The following is a 23,626-nucleotide window of genomic DNA, read 5'->3' on the forward strand; positions in this document are numbered from 1 at the left end:
CTAGTGGTCTCTTGCAGCAAAGCCCAGATCCTTATTTCTGAGAGAGAAAAAAGGTAAAAACTAGAGATGAGCGAATCGAACTTCACAAGCACAGATTTGGTACAAAATTTGCAAAACGCTGAGTCACGAGTTTGTAACGAGTTTGCAAAGATGGCGGATGCACATATTAATACACAAAGAAAACCAAAAAGAGCTTATACTTACCTCTCTGCACCTCTGGCAACCTCCTCCTATGAGTTGCCAGTATCTCCCACTGATTGCAGCCGCCTCCAGCCCGCTCAGCCAATCACTGACTGACTGATACAGGGTGGCACCATGGCCAGTGATTGGCTGAACTGGCTGTCACTCTTGTCTCAATCAGGAAGTGGAGGCTGCTTCGATCATCAGGGGACACTGGGGGAGCGCAGACAGGTAAGTATTGATGAAAAAACTTGCTGAACCACTTCAAATCAGCTAAATGCCTGCAATTGTTTAACTCTTTTAGTGCAGATCAAGTGCGAACCTTGTTGAACCGATCTTGCAAAAGTTCGCTCATCTCTAGTGAAAACCAAAAAGTTGACTAGACAGTGTACATAGGAATGGCCCAAAGCAGAGCTGTTCCACACCTTTTGCCCTTTACAGCATATAGTGCTTTAACCCTGCTTTATTTATAGAATTATAGTAGCAAGATAGATAGAGATAGATAGATAGATAGATAGATAGATAGATAGATAGATAGGAGATAGATAGAGATAGATAGATAGATAGATAGATAGAGATAGATAGATAGATAGATAGATAGATAGATAGATAGATAGATAGATAGATAATAGTAGTAGTAGTATGATGGAGTTATAATTTTTTATAAAGGGGTATGCCACAAAAACAATTCATTCATATGCCTATTTATGTAGACATAATAGATGGGGCCCCCTCTATGAGCTACAAATCTTTAGTAAACAAACTCTTTAAATAACCTAACCTCTAGTAACATTGAGGTGACTGTATGGACCAGGACCGGCTCCAGGTTTTTGTGGGCCCTCGGGCGACAGAGCGCCAGCGGGCCGCTCATCTATTTACTATGCACCCATTATCCACACACTATGCACAATCACTTGAGACACCACTAACATACACAAACACACATTATTGACACTGACTGACTGACACTGACTAACTGACACTGACATACACTGACTGACCGGCACTGACTGACACAGACACTGACAGACTGACACTAATAAACTCTGACACTGACACACAGCTCTTATAGCTCAGTCTTCTCCCCCTTCCTCTCTGTCCGGCTGCTCTTCACACTGTAAGGTTGAGGACCTGCAGGTCATGTGATCAGGTCCTTTTTTTCACTCTGTGCAGGTCCTGCTCCTATGTCTTCTGATGTTCAGCACTGACTACAGTGAGCAGACTGAACATTAGAACACCAGGCCCCTCTTCCTCTCTGGGCCTCTAGAGGCACTGTGGGCCCCGACACTTGCCCGGGTAAGCCCTGTGCTGATGCCGGCCCTGGTATGGACCCTACTATACAGACTTTCTGCTTCTTAAAGTTCTTAGTGTTTCTTGATGGTATTTCTGTAAAGAAGACATAAATATGTTAACATGACCTATCGCCATTGACAACTATATTAACCTCACCTCGATGGCTTTATTGTATTGTATGTTAGACCCGGGGACATCTGTCTGTTTGCTGTAAATGATCAGTAGATGATTAGACTTGACCTGCAAACAGCTTAAAAGAAAAAGAAAATAAGACGTGTGGCCCTTTTGAAGGACCAGACCAAGACCTTGTCATCTTTGAGATGCCCTAGAGGTGAAATAGATAGTGGGAACTTGTAGGGGCAAAAGCTGAAGAAAGACACAGTATGTAACGCCGCATTCTTATCATAAGGCCCTATTACACGGGATGATTATCGGGCGAATTATCGTTTCATGTAAATGCAAACAACGATCAAACAACCAACGAAAAAATCGTTCAACGTCCGTTTGGTGCTGACACCAACATCAACGTTAATCGCTCAGTGTAATTCCACATCGTTCCTTTATTTGCCAGGATCAGATGGAGTAAACAGTGGTAGTAACGACTATCGTTCTAAGTAATATGGGGAATGATTTCAGGTTAACGATAAACGTTCTAATTATGGGTAATTAATAAAAATCACTTTGCCTAATAGGACCCTTAGTTATTGAGCAGGTTAGCTTATACCCCTCAGCCTCGAAGCATATCGTGATCCATCACCGGCATCTAAGTCATCACGTCCTTACTCCATCTGGCCATACGTAATATAGAAATGTTGCCCAAAACCCTCCAAATTCTGAAAGAATGGCCAACTATCGAATGTGTATAGTTGCCTCCTGACTATTCCGGGACGGTACATGTTGGGAGAGAAAGGAGCGGCTTGTTGGATTCCACCATACCCGATCCTTTGTTTGCTGCCAGTAGTGTCTTTTAATACACAAAGCGATCACGGCAAATACAGCCAATAATAACTTTGAAAAAGAGCCCATCAAGTGTAACCTTATTAAGGGGGATTTAGGAACACCGGCGTACAAGGTCTTATATTAGGCCCCTCCCCCTTTTCCTTGACAGGATTCACTCAGAGGCACACATGTAAATCATGATAAATGAGGCGCGGGAGGAGGCCATGCCTCCTCCCCGCCTTGTCACGCCCCTCCAAGCTCCCCCAGCCCGCCCATCGGGCGCATGCGGCAGGCGTACACCAGGGAGAAGGGGCGAATTTGCATCTTCTCCCTGGCGTACGCCTTGGACGGGCGCTTCATAAATGTCCCCCATTGTGTAGATCCAGAGAAGCACATCAATAAGAGACTGCCGATTCCTTCTCAACTCTATATGACAATCAAAAAAAGGCTATGTTCACACTACGTAAGTTCTGCAGAAATCACGGCCGTTGTTACAACGGCCGTGATTTCTGCTGTACTTAGTGCTGCAGGCTGAGGGAATCCCGGTCGGAGTGTATACACATAGTATACACTCTGGCGGGGATCCCCAGCGGCGCCGCAGAAAACCCTATCAGTTCACACAATGGAGCGAGCCGCTCCGGCCGCACGCTCAATTGTGTGCTGTGGAGAGTTCTGATGCAGGTGCGCACTGATGTGCACGCATCAGAACTCAGCGGCGCTAAAGATCATCCGGCCAGTACTGCAGTACCGGCTGGGATGATCTTTTCTGAGACCGGTCGTTCCGAGACCCAGTCAGGCCACAGAACGGCCGATCTCATACTACGTGTGACCATAACCTAAATCCCTGAATCAACAAGTATCCATAGCTTAGAACATTATACTTTTCGAAGAAGGTTCCAGAAGCTCCTTGGACCCTCCAGGGCGCGAAAGTGTATTGGGGAATTGTCCGACGCATTTCTAGTATTTATGACCATCCTATGCCTCAAAAAATTCCATCTCCTACCATGTACCGTATATAATAGACTTGTGGCAGAGGGGACATTGAGTCCCCTCAGACACCAGGATCCATGTGCACTGCTACCTCGGTGCTCCTCATTTTGCTTATTTTTTTGCTTATAAGCCGTCAGAAATGCCCTGGATGACACATAGGAGGCGACAAAAGCTTCTTTATGAGAGTGGAGGCCCGGACAATGTGCCGGAGGATGGAGATGTGAACTCGCTGCCTCAGGGGCCCCTATGTTAATGACTTTAATGGAAAACTGCTTACATGCTCCCTAGTGCAACTTGTAATCTCTGTAAAATAAGGCGGCCTCCGAGACTCTCAGAGTTTGTTACAGTTCCGACCTCGACTTTGTTACCTAAAACCTGTCGTTTTCGGGGCTGAAAGACTGACTCTTCTTAAAAATTGTTGAATATATTAGTAACCATAAATGGTTCTTATACCTATACAGTAAAACCTGTTCAGTCTGGCAACTGATAATCCAGAAATCAATAGTCAAGACTATTCTAGAATCTGGACCTATTTTCATCTTTGATCGTCGACAAATCGTTTGAACATCGTTCGGCGTTATAACACGTCGTTCCCTGGTCTTACAGCCAGGGAAGGACGGGTGTAAGAACGACCGTAAGTAACGATCATTGTCCTGTGTAATAGGGTGACCGATTTAAGATCGTTTGTCATAGTGGTCGTTTGAGATCGTTTATCGTTAATCGACGAAAAATCGTTCCATGTAATACCACCCTTAGGGTCCTATTACACGGAGCAATTTTTGACGATTAAAGATTAAAGATAAACGATCGCAAACGGGATTGTTTATCGTTAACCTGAAATCTTTCACCATATTACACAGAGCGATGGTCGTTGGTTACGATCGTTATTGTGACCGTTACTATCATCGTTTATTCCTACTGATCCCAGCAAAATAATGAACAACGTGCAATTACACTGAATGATTAGTGAGCGAATGAATGTGGAATTACTGCGAGCGATTAGCGAACAATTAACGATAATTTTAGGTTCAGATCTAAATCAACAATCAACGACACACAAACAATTTTACGATCGTTGCCTGCAATTACACAGAACGATTATCGTTTAAATTGGAACGATATAACGATTTTTCACACGATAATCGTCCTGTGTAATAGGGCCCTTAGGCCCGCTTCGTGGAATAAATACAACGATCAGCCGATGACATCGATCATCGGCTGATCGTTGATATAGGTTTGAACCTATAATTGTTGGGCACCGACCGTGCATCGCTACGTGTAATAGCCAAGGCTGTTGAGTCGGTAAGCCGCAGCTCCGACTCCGACTCCTGAATTTTATCAGGACCGACTCCAACTCCGACTCCTGAATTTTATCAGTACCGACTCCCGACTCTGACTCCTGCTCCTTCATAAATGGACGGTCAAATACCAGGGGAGTTATTTATCACACTAGCTCAGCAGCTTCTCGCTAATGTCCTACATCCTGGGGCGACTTCTGAGGGAATAAAGTAATACTGTATATAAAGCAGCTTCTCCTGTGTGTGCAGTGGATGCAGCCAGTCTCCAGCCTCCATGTCCTGAACTACTCACAACTGGACTAGATTGAGCAGGTGGTCTTTTCCTGCTGACAGTCTTCTATGGTTCTAACTAAATATTCACCATACTTAAAGAAACACTGCTAACAATGCCAGATCCCTGTAATATAGAGGTCAGCCATAGTGATATAAAGGGGGTCACATATAGTGATATAGAGAGGGGTCACACAGTGATATAGAAGATCACTGTGGGGGCACGCAATAGCACACACACACACAGCCTGCTGCAGCCATAGCATACACACACAGCTTGCTGCAGCCATAGCACACACACAGTTTGCTGCAGCCATAGCGCACACCACACACACACACACACACACACTCGGCTTGCTGCGGCTATAGCACACTTACACACAGCCTGCTGCAGCCATAGTGCAAACACACACACACACACACACAGCTTGCTGCAGCCATAGCACACATAGACACAGCCTGCTGCAGCTTTAGAATACACACACATCCTGCTGCAGTCTTAGCACACACAGCCTACTGCAGCCATAGCGCACACACACACACACACACACACACACTCGGCTTGCTGCGGCCATAGCACACTTACACACAGCCTGCTGCAGCCATAGTGCACACACACACACACACACACACAGCTTGCTGCAGCCATAGCACACATACACACAGCCTGCTGCAGCTTTAGCATGCACACACAGCCTGCTGCAGTCTTAGCACACACACAGCCTACTGCAGCCATAGCGCACACACACACACACACACACACACACACACACTCTCGTCTTGCTGCGGCTATAGCACACATATACACAGCCTGCTACAGCCATAGCATATACACACAGCCTGCTACAGTCATAGCACACACACACGCACACAGCTTGCTGCAGCCATAGCACACACACATCACATGCAGCCTGCTGCAGCCATAGCATACACACATACACAGCCTGCTGCAGCCATAGCACACACACACACACCACACACACCACACACACACACACACACACACACACACACACACATACACACACACACACACACACACACACACACAGCTGCAGCCATAGAACACTGAAGAAAAACACACAATCTTCTCCCAGAGAGAAAACACCACACTGAGGACAGAGGTTACTGCTACACTACTTATGTCTTCTCCTCCTCCTCTATATTACACAGGATATCTTTATATTACACTGCTGCTCATATACAGTCATCCAGCATCCAGGAAGAGAACAGCACAGATCTCCCCCCATACAATGGACTCTTCCAGCTCAGAAACAAACTGCCAAATAGTGACCGACAACTTTTCCATGACCCCCCTTATGTAATAGGGCCAGTGTCCTATTACTGATATATTCCCCGACCACCCTTATCTAATAGGGCCAGTGTCCTATTACTGATATATTCCCCGACCACCCTTATGTAATAGGGCCAGTGTCCTATTACTGATATATTCCCCGACCACCCTTATCTAATAGGGCCAGTGTCCTATTACTGATATATTCCCCGACCACCCTTATCTAATAGGGCCAGTGTCCTATTAGAATGTTGCTCATAATATATATTAATGAGCAAAACTTCATGAGTAAAATTCATATCAAAATTCAATTCTACATTTGTTAAAGATTTTTTTAACGCTGGAATTGGAGGCTGTACATTTTTTTCCGACTCCAGCTAAAACTAGCTCCGACTCCGACTCCACAGCCCTGGTAATAGCGGTGCGCGGCCGGTGACTGACGATTTACATTACCTATCCAGGCTGCAGGGCTCCTCTTGCGCTCTGGTTCTCCTTGGGTCCCGCGCGCTCCATCTTCAGAGGTGACAGGCCGCTCAGCCAGCACAGGCCTCTCTGAAGCCGGAGTGCGCGGGACACGGGGAGAAGACCGCAAGAGGAGCCCTCTGCATGGATAGGTAATGTATAAAGTTTAAGCAAGGGCTGCAAGGACATAGGTAATGATGTCCATGCAGCCCTTGTTAAACGATAATCAGGCCGTGGAATAGGTCCAGTAAACAAGCGCCGATCTAGCAGATCGGCGCTCGTTTACAGTCATTATCGGGCCCCCATCGGCCCGTGGAATAACACCCTTAGGGTCAGATCTAAATCAACGATCAACGACACATGAACGATTTTTCAATCGTTGCCTGCAATTACACTGGACGATTATCGTTTAAACTCGAACGATTTAACGCACGATAATCGTCCTTTATAATAGGGCCCTTAGTGTAGTGTGGGGCCGAACAGGTGGACACCCTACTGACCAACAATAGTTCTTTCTAGAAAACCCCTTCAATAACACAATTCCTTGTGGGAACCGGCAGCCTGTAGCCATCATTGAATCTCTAAGCCCCAGAATATTAGTCCGATACGGTGTCTGTGAAATGGTCCATACAGTTGTTCCCATAACTATGTTATTTTTCTATCTTAAGAAAAACATTACAAACCATATTTTAAGAAGTTCATTGAGGTCCCGTCGATCTAATCCTCTGACCCTATTAATCTGGTGCCCTATTAACCACTGGTGCCCCTTCTATAAACAGTGTCACTTAAAGGGCTTTCTCAGGCTTTGTGAGCACAGATGTCTATATTTTCTCTACATTTGCAAAACTTGACATTCTTAGGTCTTAAACATGAAATATAGAATCCCTTAAAGGGACTATTTCTTTCTATGGAACAGTTCCAGAAAGTCTTCATAGTACTGCATAGCCATGAATATAGGGATCCAAACAAAAAATAATGGTGGTACCTGCCAAAAACAGCTCAAAGGGAACCGTGCCGGGGTGAAGGCCGGCCAACCCCCCACTAGAGCCCCGAATACTTACCCCATCTCGCCAAGTCCCGTTCCTGGAGCCAGTCCCGGGACAGAGATATCTTTGTCGTAAGCCCGGCACGCACGCTGCTGAGATGAGTCCGACGCCCATAGAGAATGACGGCTTCATTCATACTCTATGGGCATCGGACTCATCTCAGAAGTGAGCGCCGGGCTTCAGACGGGGATATCTCCGATCCGGGACCGCCTCCAGGAACTTGGACTTGGCGAGATGGGGTAAGTATCCGGGGTTCTAGTGGGGGGTTGGGCGGCCTTCACCCCGGCACGGGGGCTGACAGGTACACTTTAACCTTTTCACGACCTTGGGTCATTGATGCCTCAGTGCCCAGGTTGTTTTAGGATATCAGCTTATTGGATCATAATGATCCCATAAGCTGATGTCCCTGTGTCTGCCCCCTCTCCTCTGTCCCCTACCGCTGTACAATCTTGAGGGGGCAGAGCTTATGGCCACACGCCCGGCGCACGCCCTGCCTTCCTTCCCCCCCGCTGGCCTCCGTAGCCAGGAAACCGGAAGCCTGAGGCTTCTGGTTTCTATGGCTACCATCGGGGCTCTGCGATCACTTTGCAGAGCCCCGATCAATACCGGCAGAGAATTCTCTCTCTGTAGAGGGAGAATTCTCTGTAAGGAGCCCTATAGATGCTGCGGTTGTGCTGACCACAGTATCTATAGGGTTAACTCTCAGCACCGGAGCACGGCTCTGGTGCTGAGAGTTGCGGCCATGACCCACTGTGGGTGACACAGGCGCAGCTCCTGCCCCTGTGTCATCCTGGATCATTAATTAACGGCGCTGCAGCATCAGGCATAGGCTGCAGTGACATTAACTGTGGAGCGGCGGGAAGAGGTTAATAAAGCTTTGTTTTTTTGTTTTTTTACTTTGGACAATATCATGTTGTTAGAAGTTTCGTTTGACTATAAGCTGATCACAATGGGTCTTGCTCTTAATGGTCACTATACACCATCAAGAACTTATGGCTGAAAAATCGTTCAGCCTTCAGTTATCTCTCCTGTCTGTCCCCCATCCTCCCTATATACAGGAACATTCGATTCTGTGTTCTCTATGGGGTGGGGTAAACTGCAGCCACAGAGCTCTGGGGGCAGCTTATCTCTCCAAGAACAAAGGGATTGGGCGGTGACTTTCCAGTACGCCCAACCCCTATCTCCACCCACATCATCGGTTGGTGGTCAATTGAGAGAGTCCCATACACCTTTTACCAATGGCTGAAGCCTGCTACGAACAATGGGTATGGCTAAAAAAAAGTATAAGGTGTATAGGGACGTAAGTGTTTAATTTCTCTGCAGCGCCACCACTGGAGGAATGCAGTATTACAACAGCTTAATCCCAATCACTGTCAAGTCCCAAACAAATTTGACAGCCCATTTTGACGAAAACTTCCCAAGACAGATCTCAGGAGGTTCGATCATCCTTAGTAGTGAGCAGTTGAGATCAAGCACTGGTAGGCCAGTGGTGGTAGGGACTGCGAGTTAAATTATTTTATTAACTCAGCATTTGTAAACAAATTTTTTATAAGGTTAGAAGGTAGGAGCCAATGAGACAATTGGTCAGAAATAATCGAACCGAGTCAAGCCAAATTAACCTTGAAAAAAAGTTGTCCACAAAATACGGTGATGGTCTCAATAGAGTCCAAAATCTGGTCTAGCTCTTGATAGGAGATCATCACGGGCACTAAAAATTCATCCACCAATTTGTTCATATTCAACAATTCTATCCACTGTGGTCTTCTTCAGTCCAAAGAGTGGATTCCCGAGAGGGTCTGACAATACCCCATACTTATACAGATCCCAACGAAATTGGTGGGACCAACTGAAGCCATTTGAGGGGCTCACGGTAGTCACACACCTGCTGCTCTATTCAATAGCTCAACAGATCCAATAAAGTCAAAGGGTAAGTATATTATATAACCTTGTGGGTATAATGTTATTGGCGTAGTAATTATTGTACCTTTAATCAGGATATGTAAACCCATGTGATAATATAGGAGGTTTTAGCTTTACGTTAATATTAATGTGTTCTGAATGAGCTTTTGTTTACGATGATCAATTATTAAAGGTGCACATGCTACAGTGCCCCGGGATGTCTCTACGGGAAGCACTATTCCCTTATTTATGAGCAGAAACAAGTTGCAGTAGAATGTTATGGCTTTACGAAGGGGGTCTGTTTATACCACTAAACACAACACATCATGGTCCGGGGAAAAAGGCCGCTAAAGACACTATGATGGGAAAGCCAATTTCTGCTCTTTGTAATGTAACTTTATTGCGTTTCAACAACCGTATACCCTAACAGGATGGTAGGTTACTTGCAGAGGCGTATTATCTGCTTCGGCAAGTCCCCATTGCGGTGCTAGATAGTCACCATTTAGTATAATGCAGTGGTTTGCCTTTTTTTACCTAATCTTCTTTACGACTAGTGTTGAGTGAACTTGCCAAAAGTTCGGGTTCGGCAACGTTGGTCCAAACTCGAACACTCGAAATTTGACTCACAGTGTCTGGAAAAGTTGGATGGAGCCCAAGGGAGTCCTGGAAAACATGGAGTCCGGTATCCATGTTTTCCTGGCAGAATGTTGCCGAATCCAAACTTTCGGCAAGTTCACTCAACACCATTCATGACTCTTTCAAGGGGTGATAGTTCCTTTACATTACAGTAGATTGAAGCATAAGTACTATGCTCATCAATCAGTAGGATACTTACTATAGGGACTTCTATGGTAAAATGGTGCCCACTATGGTGCCTTGTTTTGTCTTACAGGACAAAAGCACTTGATGATTGTTTCTCATGTTTTGACCCTTGAGACAATTACCTCCCACTGGGTTGGTCAAAATTACTGCACATCTTCAATAATGGTCAGCCGTACATTCATTTGGGTGACGGTTACTGTTTCTCTCCCAATTTCCCGAAGGATTCAGCCATTTTATGCCCCCGGAAAAGTTATGATAACTTTTATGATAAGTCATAAGGGTCACATGGGTCAAGTTGAGACCCTGCCCATGCTGAGACAGTCTGTCTACCTTTTCATTCAAAGCAATACTCAACCATAGAATTATTTTGTTCCAGAGTCTTAAAGGGGAAAAGTCACGAAGCATAAAAAATTGCAGGCAGGAGGGTGCGGGAACATGATAAAGAAAGTATACTTACCCATCCCCTGTCCCAGCAGTGCTGCCTTACCGATTTCTGACAGCCCTCGCTAACCTCCTGCAGCACTGCTATTGAGATATCACATACCTGATAGGTTGCCTGCTCAGCCAATTGGTGACTAGGGCGGGACATCGCTGTATTCACTCACTGGTTGTTCCAACATCAGCTAAGTTGTGAAGTTGCAGCAGCAGGAGCCAGGTATGAGGCATACCCAGATGCCAGCCAAAAATGACATCTTGCGGCTGTCCAAGAGTGGTGAAAGTGGCGCTACAGGGGGAACGGGGCAGGTAAGTATACTTTTTTTTATTATGTTCCCACACACCCCTGTCTGATGAGGATTTTTAAGTTTTGTGGGACTTCTCCTTTAAGAGAAGCTTTGAGACACCATGGGCTTCATTTATCATAGTTGTCCGATGGAAAAACTAACCGGCAACAATCAATCACATGCGGCAGTTTTCAATTTCATAGAGCGTTTTACAACAAAAGTCTGAGTGGTTGTGATGGGAAACATTTGTTATACAGTTTTGATAAATTGTCCTATTGCGTCGTCCAATAGATCACTGGTGACTTCCCCAAAATGTATTGGGAATTTCTATAGGGAAAAAGTATATAAATACTGTAGATACCTTTTAGGGACACCTAACCAACCCAACTCTATATGTAATACATACAATAAGTACATGATATATAAGTCCTGGTGAGGTAATCCATGGTGATAGTAAGTCAACCACTGTATATGGTAAAATCATGGTGTTCCCATGACTTGTGGGCAGTTTTCCCTACGGGAAACCTCAAATATGGAGATGAGTAATTCACTTTGGGTAGATTCATTTGAATCGGCTGCCATTTTGGTTCAGAATAATGTCCGCTTCAATTTAGCCCTATACATTCGTTGGGGTGGATGCAGAGAATGTGGCCCATTAAATGTAGTACAGTACGTAGGGGGAGATGCTTACAACATTACCAATGACTTTACCGCCAGGTGGCCACACATATTACACAGTGTATAGGGGCAGGGACACCTGTCTTTAACAGGAGCCCCTGCTCCTTTAACATCCACCTGAAATGAATCTCCAAAAAACTCAAATTGGGATCAATCTGAATTTTGTAGGAAATTTGGAGCAAAATAAATTAATTTGCTCATTACCACTCAGGGGTGGTTTTGGTTCTCATTGATATATATATAGAATGTATACTCACCTGCACTGATCCCGCACAGCTCCTTTTACTTCCTGGTTCCTGGTGATGTGTCATCCCAACAAAAACTGCCCAGGTCAGTCAGTTACTAGCAACAGTGGTGTCCTATTTTAGGCAGTCACTGGCTAAGCAGGGGAGTTATCACTGTGACAACCAGGAAGTAGCAGCAATGTGCAGACCAGGAGCATCTGAGTGGGATAGAGGTAGGTGAGTATAGCTTGTTTTATGTTCTTAAACCACCCCTTGCAGATCTGCAAAAAGTTTTGTTCCCAGACATTGCCTTTAATCCATTATCGGTATACAAATCACATAAAATACTACAATTTATTTAAAAAAAATTTATGAAGTTTGAATTTTTCTGTTTGTATCATGTCCCATGTCCTATAACCCTATAAACCTTAATGGTTTTAGTGAAAAAAAAAAATACTATAACCTTCTTTTTTTCCTGCTTGGCGTGTATTTATATTGTGTCTTTTCTCCCTTTTCATCATCGAATATGCACCAAGGAGCGTATAAAGGTTTGACCTGTTTCCCTTTTGTTAGACCTTTGCGTGTCCTCACGTGTTTGATCCCTCCAATTCTAGTGATTGTGTTGAATCGTGTCCTATGGTTGAAAAAAAAATAAAAAAAGAACACTCAATTGTGCCTCAGTGTATTGTCCTCTGCTGGTCGTGTTTGACGTCGACAACAGATAAAATGAGAATAAAAACTAATATGGTCTTCTTTGTTATAGGAGCATCCGAGACCGGAATATGAAACCAAATTGCTTTTAATGAAGGAAAAATGTAAAGCCTCTAAAAATGGGGTAAGATTATGATGTACTTGGCATTAACTTATCCGCATGTTAATTGATTTGTTCTACTTGTTGCCTTGTCTCTTAGATACAGATGAGCAAACCAAACGTCACCATCTGAACTTTGCAAAAAGTTTGGTTTGTTGCTGAACCAAATTTTTTGTAACATTCGAAATCAGTTTGTAAAGATGGTAGCAGCACAATTGAATACACAAACAAAAAATAGTCTATACTTACCTGTCCGTGCTTCCCCGGTGTCCTCCTATGAGTCTCCAGTATCCCCCACCAGCTTTGTGTATATTTACTTATCACAGCATGTTTTTATTCCATTGTTGCTGTTGGAAATGAAAGAGAGTAACATTGGAACAATATTGGAACTGTCAAAAGTAAATATGCACAAAACAAGCTGGCGGGGTGGAAAGCAATAGACGTGATCCCTGTGTATCGTTTGGGATTTCATTACTGAAGAGATTGGATGCAGTACTAGGGAGTCCAGGAATACATGAATACAGCCTATAGCAGTTGAAATTCAAGAATAAGAGATGCTGTTTGGGACTTTCCTCCCCTCTCGCTAAGCAATAAAGATCCTATACTTAAAGGAAACCTGCCACCAAGACAATGCTGTCTAATCTATCACCATCATGTTATAGAGCAGGAAGAACTGAGCAGATTGATATATATCTTTGTAGGAAAATATTCAGTTTTAATTGTAACTTGTTGCTTGAAATCCCTGATCATTTTGTGTTAAGGAGTCCAGTGGGTGGTGTCACTCAATGGCAGGACTCCTTACCATGGAAACGTCAGAGATTTCAACCAATAAATTACAAGTTATACTGAATCTTTTCCCATAAAGATATATATCAATCTACTCAGCATCTTCTGCTCTATAACATGATGGTGATATCTTAGGCAGCATTTCCATGGTGACAGGTTCCCTTTATACAGTACCTGCCATAAAAAAAAAAAAAAAAACTGTCAGAGAGACACATTAAAAGTTTTTATGGGCTAGGGTCTGAGTGTCTACACACTCCTTTCCCTGCTCTCTGTCTGCAACATATAGAATGGAATATACTAAATAAATAAACAATAAATCAATCAATAAATAAAAATAATAATTCAAAAATATTTAAAAATAAATTATGATAAATAAATATATATAATACATATTAAATTTAAAAAAATATTTGCACAGTAAACAAAGGACATAAAGCATCATATAAAAGAAAGCAATACTTTTCAAATTATCATTCATTATATGAATAATTGGAAAATACAGATAAAAAACAACAACCTAACAATGTAATACCCCGGTATATTGAAATGTAACAATTCCAAATTTTGAAACCTAAAAGAAAACACTGTAACAAATGAGAACAATATCCAGAATTTCGCTTGCCCAGTATTCTACAAGCAGAGTATACAGTTACTGTACACATGGCTTATAGAATTTTTTATTTTTTTTCTTCCAAGAAATTTACAACCACAAGTCTGGGATGTTTAGTTTTCTCTCTTCCCTTTATGAAACATGTTTCCAGGATCCAAGATTTAAATGAGGGTGTAGTTAAAAAAAAAAATAAAATAAAAAAAAAAAAAAAGTAAAAAAAATTCGAGCGTGCTCAGGTTTCTTTACGATCCAGAGACATCTGTTAGCCTATGAGAGCGATCAGCGCTGATTCAATATGATGTCATCAATGTGGGACGCCATCCACTTCCAAGACATGTGGGGAAGTGTAACTTTTTTACCCAAGAGGGGCATTGACAAAGACCGGGGTATTATCTGTGTATTAATATCGCCAAATAACATTTCCTATTAAAAAAATAGGATTAGGCTCTAAAGGGACTGACGCGTGACATGGAAACTTTGCTTAGGAATGATGTTTTTGAAATGAAAAAAATAAAATAAAAATGTAATTAAATTTTTTTTGATGGAATTTATTTCCCATATAAGTTGATTTAACATTATCCTTCCCAGGTTTAACAAGTCGGACCCTCTAGTCTTGGTTTCAATACAAGGTCATTAGAGTTTCTGGGAAAATAATTTGCCACTTGCCCGGTGGGCTTTGCATCATATACAATAGGGTTTTGAAATATCAAGTGCTACAAAAGTCATATGGGCCAACAATATATCACTTTTTTTTCCCCCAAGTTTGTATTGTATAGTACTAGTGTTGTTTAATAATTGATCAGGTGTTAGTCAAGCATCATCCTAAGCTGCGTGGTGTGAATTTAATATTGTATTGAACCCCTAAGGCAACCCGTGATCTTTCCATGACTAGCAATTAAAACCAACTACGCAATGCTACATGAATGCAGAACACTAAAAAAAATTATTGATAATTGTGACTTTGCAGACTATATTCTACATGAGTTACTCCTCTTAAAGGGAATCTTTCAACATGAAAATGCAGTTCAATCTATCAGCATAGTGTTATAGAGCAGGCGAAGCCGAGCAGATTGATATATAGTTTTGTGTAAGAATATTGAGGCATAGCTGTGGATTATTGCTTATTAATATAAGGACCGCCCACTGGACTTTTAAACCCAGAAGGAGCAGTGGTTCAAATGAATGAAATACAAGTTATACTCAAGATTTTTCTACAACACTATATATCAATCTGCTCAGCTCAATCTGCTCTATAATATGAAGCTGGCAGATCAGACTGCTTTTTTAAGATGACAAGTCCCCTTTAAGACATATCTTATACACCTAGTCATTTGTTTAGTGTGATCATTGGTTTAAAAAGGACCTTTCAAAATTTCTCCATTCTGGAGCATCTTTTATTGGGGCACTGCGCTGTACCTCTTTAATTCCTCCTGGAAATGTATAAATAAACTGACCAATGGTTCGTACCATTTTTCCTTGTCAAAAAGGGGTAGTATCCCTTCAAACTTGGAAACTACTCAATCAGTGTAGAAGGTCTCAGAGGCACAACCTATTGGCAAGGGAAATTATAACATTTAAGTGTCACTGTCATTTTGTTTGTTTTCTTTAGCAGAAATCAATAGTCCAGGTGAATTTAAAAAAACTTTGTAATTGGGTTTATTAGGCAAATATGCCATTATCTGCATTCAGAAAAACTTTCCCCAGCCCCCCCCCCCCCCTCCTCCCTTTCATTCACTGCTCATTATCAGGAAATCTCGACTCTTTTACATCAGTCGAGCCCTGTGTAACCTATGGAGAGGGGAGGGGGGTGGAGGGAGATTAGTCGCCAGCAGAGAACAAAGGATTACACTGCGGGAGCTGTGTGAAAGCTGGTATTCAGAGGTCAGAGAAGTCAGTGCTGACTTCAGAGGAGATAGCCCAGTGATGTAGCTGTAAATTAACTCTTTGTTGTCCTCTTTTGGTGCCTCATCTCCCTCCACCCCTCCCCTCACCATGAAGACAGGGGGGAGAGCTTCAAATTGCTTTCTCATGATCAAAATGCATTTTTCGGCTAATAAACCCAATTACAAAGTTTCTTAAAATCGCCTGTACTATTGATTTCTGCAAAAAAATAAAAATAAAATAAACGACAGAGACACTTTAAGTTAAGGCACTCTGTGTATGTCCTCATGATAACCCTTGTTTTATACTTTCAGTGTTATCATAGGGGAATGCAATCGGGTTTTTTTTAGGACCAAGAGCTTGAAGCAGGCCAGGAATGAACAAACTTTAAATTTTTTTATGGATTAGATAAAGTTTTTAGTCGTAATGTTTTCACCTACTGTATTTGTAAAAACTGATTTCTGTCAAGTTTTGATCTGCTACAATTCGGCTTAGTGTTCCAAAGCAGGAAGTGTTGTCATAGGCCCATAGGCAGGAGCTTCAAACTAAAAAAACAGAACGTAGTAATGAGATATTTATTATTTCTCACACACTTAAGGGTCTTTAATGTGCGTCTTGTTGTACTTCTTAGTTTATTGTTTCTATGTTATAGAAACTGGTACCAGATGCCGACCACCAGCCTCCCGGCAGCCCTGACTTGTCACATACAAATCTACACTTAAGCTCTTGTACCAATAGAAATACAAGATACAGCAATGTAATAACACAAATTCCAAGAGATTCTATAGCAGAACAGCCAAAGTATCCCCTAAATTAGAGCAGTACAAGTGTCGATGCCAGTACCCCATAACAGTGCCAGCAACACTACCATTATAAGCTACAGCACTAAAAAAGGGAACTGTTGTTTTCAAATCAACTGGTGTCAGAAAGTTTTATAGATTTGTAAATTACTTAGATTTAAAGAGTCGTCCAGTACTTATCAGCTGCTGTATGCCCTGCAGAAAGTGGTGTATTCTTTCCAGTCTGACACACTGCTCTCTGCTGCCACCTCTGTCCATGTCAGGAACTGTCCAGAGCAGCAGTGAATCCATAGAAAACCTCTACTCCTCTGGACAGTTCCTGACATGGACAGAGGTGGCAGCAGAGTGCACCAGCTACCCCATAATAACAAAGTAAGCAATAGTTCCGCTATAGCAGTGGCACATATTGCATCCATAACAGTGCCAGATGCTATACCCCCATAACAGTGCCAGATACTATACCCCCAAAAAGTGCCAGATACTATACCTCATTAGAGAGCCAGATACTATACCCCCAAAAAGGTTTCAGATACTATAACAGTGCCAGAAATTATAGCCCCATAACAGTGCCAGACATATTGCACCCATAACATTTCCAGATGCTATACCCCCATAATAGTACCAGATACTATACCCCCATAATAGTACCAGATACTATACCCCCATAATAGTACCAGATACTACACCCCCATAATAGTACCAGATACTATACCCCCCAAAATGTGCCAGATACTATACCCCATAATAGTACCAGATACTATACCCCCATAATAGTACCAGATACTATACCCCATAATAGTACCAGATACTATACCCCATAATAGTACCAGATACTATACCCCATAATAGTACCAGATACTATACCCCCATAATAGTACCAGATACTATACCCCCCAAAATGTGCCAGATACTATACCCCATAATAGTACCAGATACTATACCCCCATAATAGTACCAGATACTATACCCCCCAAAATGTGCCAGATACTATACCCCATAATAGTACCAGATACTATACCCCCATAATAGTACCAGATACTATACCCCATAATAGTACCAGATACTATACCCCCATAATAGTACCAGATACTATATCCCCCAAAATGTGCCAGATACTATACCCCATAATAGTAACAGATACTATACCCCCCAAAATGTGCCAGATACTATACCCCCATAATAGTACCAGATACTATACCCCATAATAGTACCAGATACTATACCCCCATAATAGTACCAGATACTATACCCCATAATAGTACCAGATACTATACCCCCATAATAGTACCAGATACTATACCCCATAATAGTACCAGATACTATACCCCCATAATAGTACCAGATACTATACCCCCATAATAGTACCAGATACTATACCCCCATAATAGTACCAGATACTAAACCCCCATAATAGTACCAGATACTATACCCCCATAATAGTACCAGATACTATACCCCATAATAGTACCAGATACTATAACCCCCAAAATGTGCCAGATACTATACACCCATAATAGTACCAGATGCTATACCCCATAACAGTGCCAGATGCTATTGACCCAACAACAGTGCCACAACGTCTCTATAATAGTACCATACAAAGATATCCTATAATAGACACATCAACCAACATTTCTGTATGTATTCCTGTAAATGGTCAGGCTATAAGTCTTACATCCAGAAAAGTAATTGGACCGTAGTGGACGTTCTCCTGATGGTACAACTTCCTCCAAGTTAAAATGTGTCCCCTAGGAGCTAGTAAGGGACCGAAATACAGATAATCCTCCGACCCCCAAGGAACCATTGACCTTACACAAGTATGTATCCAGAAGTTTCCGGGAAATCTCTAATAGGTCTGCGTCTAGAGGAGGTCCGGAGATGTATGAGTGATGGATCGCAGTGTAGCGGAATCTCCTGTGAGATATACTGTATTAGCAGAGGTAGTGGGGATCAGTGGAGGATTTAGGGGGAGGGTCACCTTGCTAGAAGTTTGCACCAGTCATCGCTTGGTTGCCATGTCTTACGGGTCCTATCGACTTGACAGATGTCCTATACAATATCCTGTTCTGCAGACACGGCCTTATACTCAGTCATGGCTTATGACCATTTCTAGTTCTAATATTTTACCGTACTTCATTATATTGTAGACAGTGTATATTGTATTGCACTATTTTCTATACATATAAAAGAAAATTAGCGGCACTCACCACCTTGTAGCAGTTCCACCGTTCCTTTATTGAAAAAACTGAAACATATCATCGCAGGTGAGACACCAGTGTTAGCCAAACTGTGATACTGGCAACACAGTTTGGCTAACACTGGCGTCTCACCTGTGATGATAGGTGGTGAGTGCCGCTAATTTTCTTTTATATGATATTACGAACTGAGAGACTGTATACTAGTAGCTGAGCACCCACATAGCTAAATACCTATTCCATCTGCCTGCAAAGATTCACTCCTTGGGAAAAAAAGAGTGTGTTCCATGGGAAGGTATTCCTGCTGTGGCGGTGCTGTTCCTAATTATTATATTTTCTATACCTGTCACACTGACATTCGGCCACAGAATGGCGGTATTATTATTGAACACAGTTCTTGGTTTTTTTTTGCTTGTTTTCTAGGCTATATTCACACGCCATCAAAATAACAGCCATTTTGATTGGACAGATGTAATTTAACAGCAAACAGCGGCAAATTTACAAAAATTTTAAAATCTCAAGTCTTCCAGTACTTATCAGCTGCTGTGTGTCCTGCAGGAAGTGGTGTATTCTTTCCAGTCTGACACAGTGCTCTCTGCTGCCACCTCTGTCCATGTCAGGAACTGTCCAGAGCAGTAGCAAATCACCATAGAAAACCTCTCCGGTTCTGGACAGTTCCTGACATGGACAGAGGTGGTAGCAGAGAGCACTGTGTCAGACTGGAAAAAATACACCACTTCATGCAGGACATACAGCAGCTGATAAGTCCTGAAAGACTTGAGATTTTTAAGTAGAAGTAATTTACAAATCTATTTAACTTTCTGACATCAGTTGATTTAAAAGAAAAAACATATAGCTGGAGTACCCCTTTAACATAATAGTATCGTATGTTGATAATACACAACTATACAGCAAGGTTACCACCTAAGGCTCTGTTCACACACCATTTTTAACGGATGACCACCATTTAAATGGCAAATAACGGCCGGCATTTTGACGGCGTGTGAACATAGCCTGAAAGGGGTTATCCAGAGTTACTAAAACATGGTCACTTTCTTCCAGAGACAGCACTGCTCTTGTCTCCAGGTCAGGTGGGGTTTGCAGCTCCATTCACTTCAATGAAACTGAGTTGCAAAACCTGCACCCAAACTGGAGACAAGAGTGGTGCTGTTTCTGGAAGAAAGTGGCCATGTTTCTCTAATGCTGGATAACTGGGCTATATAGTTTTGCATATTACCAACATATGGTACTTTTATATGTGCACCATATTGTATGGGAATTAGACACTTAGGGGGGGATTTATCAAACATGGTGTAAAGTGAAACTGGCTCAGTTGCCCCTAGCAACCAATCAGATTCCACCTCTCATTCCTCAGAGGCTCTTTGGAAAATGGTGGAATCTGATTGGTTGCTACGGGCAACAGAGCCAGTTAAATCTCCCCCAAAGGGGGACATTTATCAAACTGGTGTAAAGTGAAACTGGCTCAGTTGCCCCTAGCAACCAATCAGATTCCACCTTTCATTTTCCAAAGAGTCTGTGAGGAATGAAAGGTGGAATCTGATTGGTTGCTAGGGGCAACTGAGCCAGTTTCACTTTACACCATGTTTGATAAATCTCCCCCTTTGTTTTTTCCCAATATTAAACCATATAACCTCTCCGCAGGATAGGTGAATAGGTATCATTGGGGTTTGACCACTGGGACCCTCACCAATTACAACAACCCTTTGACCCCCTAAGTAAATAAAGTGGCAGTGCGCATGTTAAGCCACTGCTCCATTTACTTCATGGGACTTCCTAAGTGAATCCTATACAAAGTATAGACTATGTGAGGTAAGCATGTGTGTCGCCACTTGGAGGACAAGGGACCCCTGTCCTCCCAGAGGTTGGACCGCCTGTTCAGATACTTACCCCTATCCTGTGCATAAATGATACATATTAAAGGGGCTATCCAGGATTAGAGAATGCACAGCTACTTTCTTGCGAAAACAGCACAACCCCTGTCCTCAGGCCGCCGGACTCTAATCAGGTGATCAGGTGATTATTTATTTAAAGGGCAAGTCCAAGAAGTGGTGATCTGTGGCGGTGATGGATAGTTGAGGGGGTTGCACGCGGCTCTCCTCTGTGACACAGTATAGTTCTGTCTCCCTCTGTAGACGCTGCTGTCACTGCAGGTTATTAGATCGAGTGATTTGGAACATATGTATTTGTTTTTATGGCAGCGGTGTTGGTGGTCGATAAATTGTTTGGGGAGCGCAGGCCTCACAGGGTATTTATTGCACATTTATTATTTGTATTTGACTTTTTTTCCCTTAATATTTATGTCTCAGGGTGAGGGGGGGGGGGGGTGACTACTATGTTACAGTGGACGCCAGCCAGGGTTTATAGACACAAACGCCTACTACTGTGTGCCGTGATATGGTTGTATCACTGTATTGGGAAGATTTGTTTTTATAATAAATAGTTTTGTAAGGATAGATTGATGGATTAATAGATCTATACCCCATAAAAATAATAACTGATGTTTACCCGTCTATTGTCTCTATCTCATCTCCATGATCTTCTATCTATCTATCTATCTATCTATCTATCTATCTATCTGTTCTATCTATCTGTTCTATCTATCTGTTCTATCTATCTATCTATCTATCTGTTCTATCTAGTTTGTGTAGTTCGTGGTGCCAGCGGATAATCCAGACCAAGGATAAGGTAGCTAGTCCAATAGAAAATATTCCGCAGCACACAGGAATATTTTCTATTGTACTGACTATCTATCTATCTATCTATCTATCTCCTATCTATCTATCTATCTATCTATCTATCTATCTCCTATCTATCTCCTATCTATCTACAGTATATCTCTGTCTATCTATCTCCTATCTATCTATCTATCTATCTATCTATCTCCTATCTATCTATTTATCTATCTATCTATTTATCTATCTTCTATCTATCTATCTATCTATCTATTATCTATCTATCTATCTATCTATCTATCTCCTATCTATCTATCTATCTATCTATCTATGTCCTATCTATCTATCTATCTATCTATCTATCTATCTATCTATCTATCTATCTCCTATCTATCTATCTATCTATCTATCTATCTCCTATCTATCTATATCTCTATCTATCTATCTATCTATCTCCTATCTATCTATATCTCTGTCTATCTATCTCCTATCTATCTCCTATCTATCTATATCTCTGTCTATCTATCTATCTATCTATCTATCTATCTATCTATTTATCTCCTATCTATCTATATCTCTGTCTATCTATCTGCTATCTATCTATATCTCTGTCTATCTATCTCCTATCTATCTATCTATCTATCTATCTATCTATCTATCTATCTATCTATATCTCTGTCTATCTCCTATCTATCTATCTATCTCCTATCTATCTATCTATCTATCTATCTATCTATCTATCTTCTATCTATCTATCTATCTATCTATCTATCTATCTATCTATCTATCTATCTATCTATCTCCTGTCTATCTATCTATTATCTATCTATCTATCTATCTATCTCCTATCTATCTATCTATCTATCTATCTATCTATCTATCTATCTATCTCCTGTCTATCTATCTATTATCTATCTATCTATCTATCTATCTATCTATCTATCTATCTATCTATCTCCTATCTATCTATCTATCTATCTATCTATCTATCTATCTATCTATCTATCTATCTATCTATCTCCTATCTATATATATCTCTCTATCTATCTATCTATCTATCTATCTATCTATCTATCTATCTATCTATCTATCTATCTATCTCATGATCAATATAATGAAAATGAAAATTCCTCTCCATCCCCCTCAGTAGTTATGAAAGTCACAGACATACAAGGTCAGATCCATCTTTCATGGTGATGGTGACAATAAAACGATGACACTTTTTAAATTGCGCGGAGTGGATGATGCAATTTCATGATTGGGGTCAAACATTGTCTTACACGTCTTGATAGCAGCTCAGCGTGTGACAAGCTGTCACATATAGGAACCTACCATGTACAGTGGCCATGTCTACAAGGAGCCCTCTCTGCCAGTATCATACTGTAACATAGGAGGCCAATTACAGTCATATTTAAAGGGAATCTGTCACTGGGTTTATTCCACCTTAAATAAGGGCAGCATAAACTTCAGTAGGTTTATGCTATCTCAGAATGATGTACCACTTAGATTATTCTGTGCAGCTAATCTAGAGATATCCTCCTGAATAGCATGGACAATAAGTAGTCCTCTCTTCTTTTTGATTATATTTTCTCATTTTTTGTAACTTGGTTTTATAATACCTATGTATGCTGTAGTGATTACTTTGAAGTGTATTTCATATGTAATTTCAATAAAAGGGGAAAAAAAGTAGTCCTCTCCATTATGTGCATGAGCCCAGTAGTCCTGGATATTCA

At 41.8% G+C, this 23,626-nt stretch overlaps 1 protein-coding gene across 1 annotated transcript in view; it reads left to right on the plus strand.

The window, feature by feature from the left end:
• ANO2 (anoctamin 2) overlaps positions 1–23,626 on the plus strand; it is a 169,675-nt gene that overhangs the window by 85,208 nt on the left and 60,841 nt on the right. Inside the window, exons 14-15 of the mRNA XM_069952744.1 lie at positions 12,654–12,665; positions 12,881–12,952. Coding sequence (XP_069808845.1) covers positions 12,654–12,665; positions 12,881–12,952 — 84 coding nt within the window. The remainder of the gene's footprint in view (positions 1–12,653; positions 12,666–12,880; positions 12,953–23,626) is intronic.

The sequence above is a fragment of the Dendropsophus ebraccatus genome, chromosome 1, assembly GCF_027789765.1.
Source record: "Dendropsophus ebraccatus isolate aDenEbr1 chromosome 1, aDenEbr1.pat, whole genome shotgun sequence".
Classification (NCBI taxonomy): domain Eukaryota; kingdom Metazoa; phylum Chordata; class Amphibia; order Anura; family Hylidae; genus Dendropsophus; species Dendropsophus ebraccatus.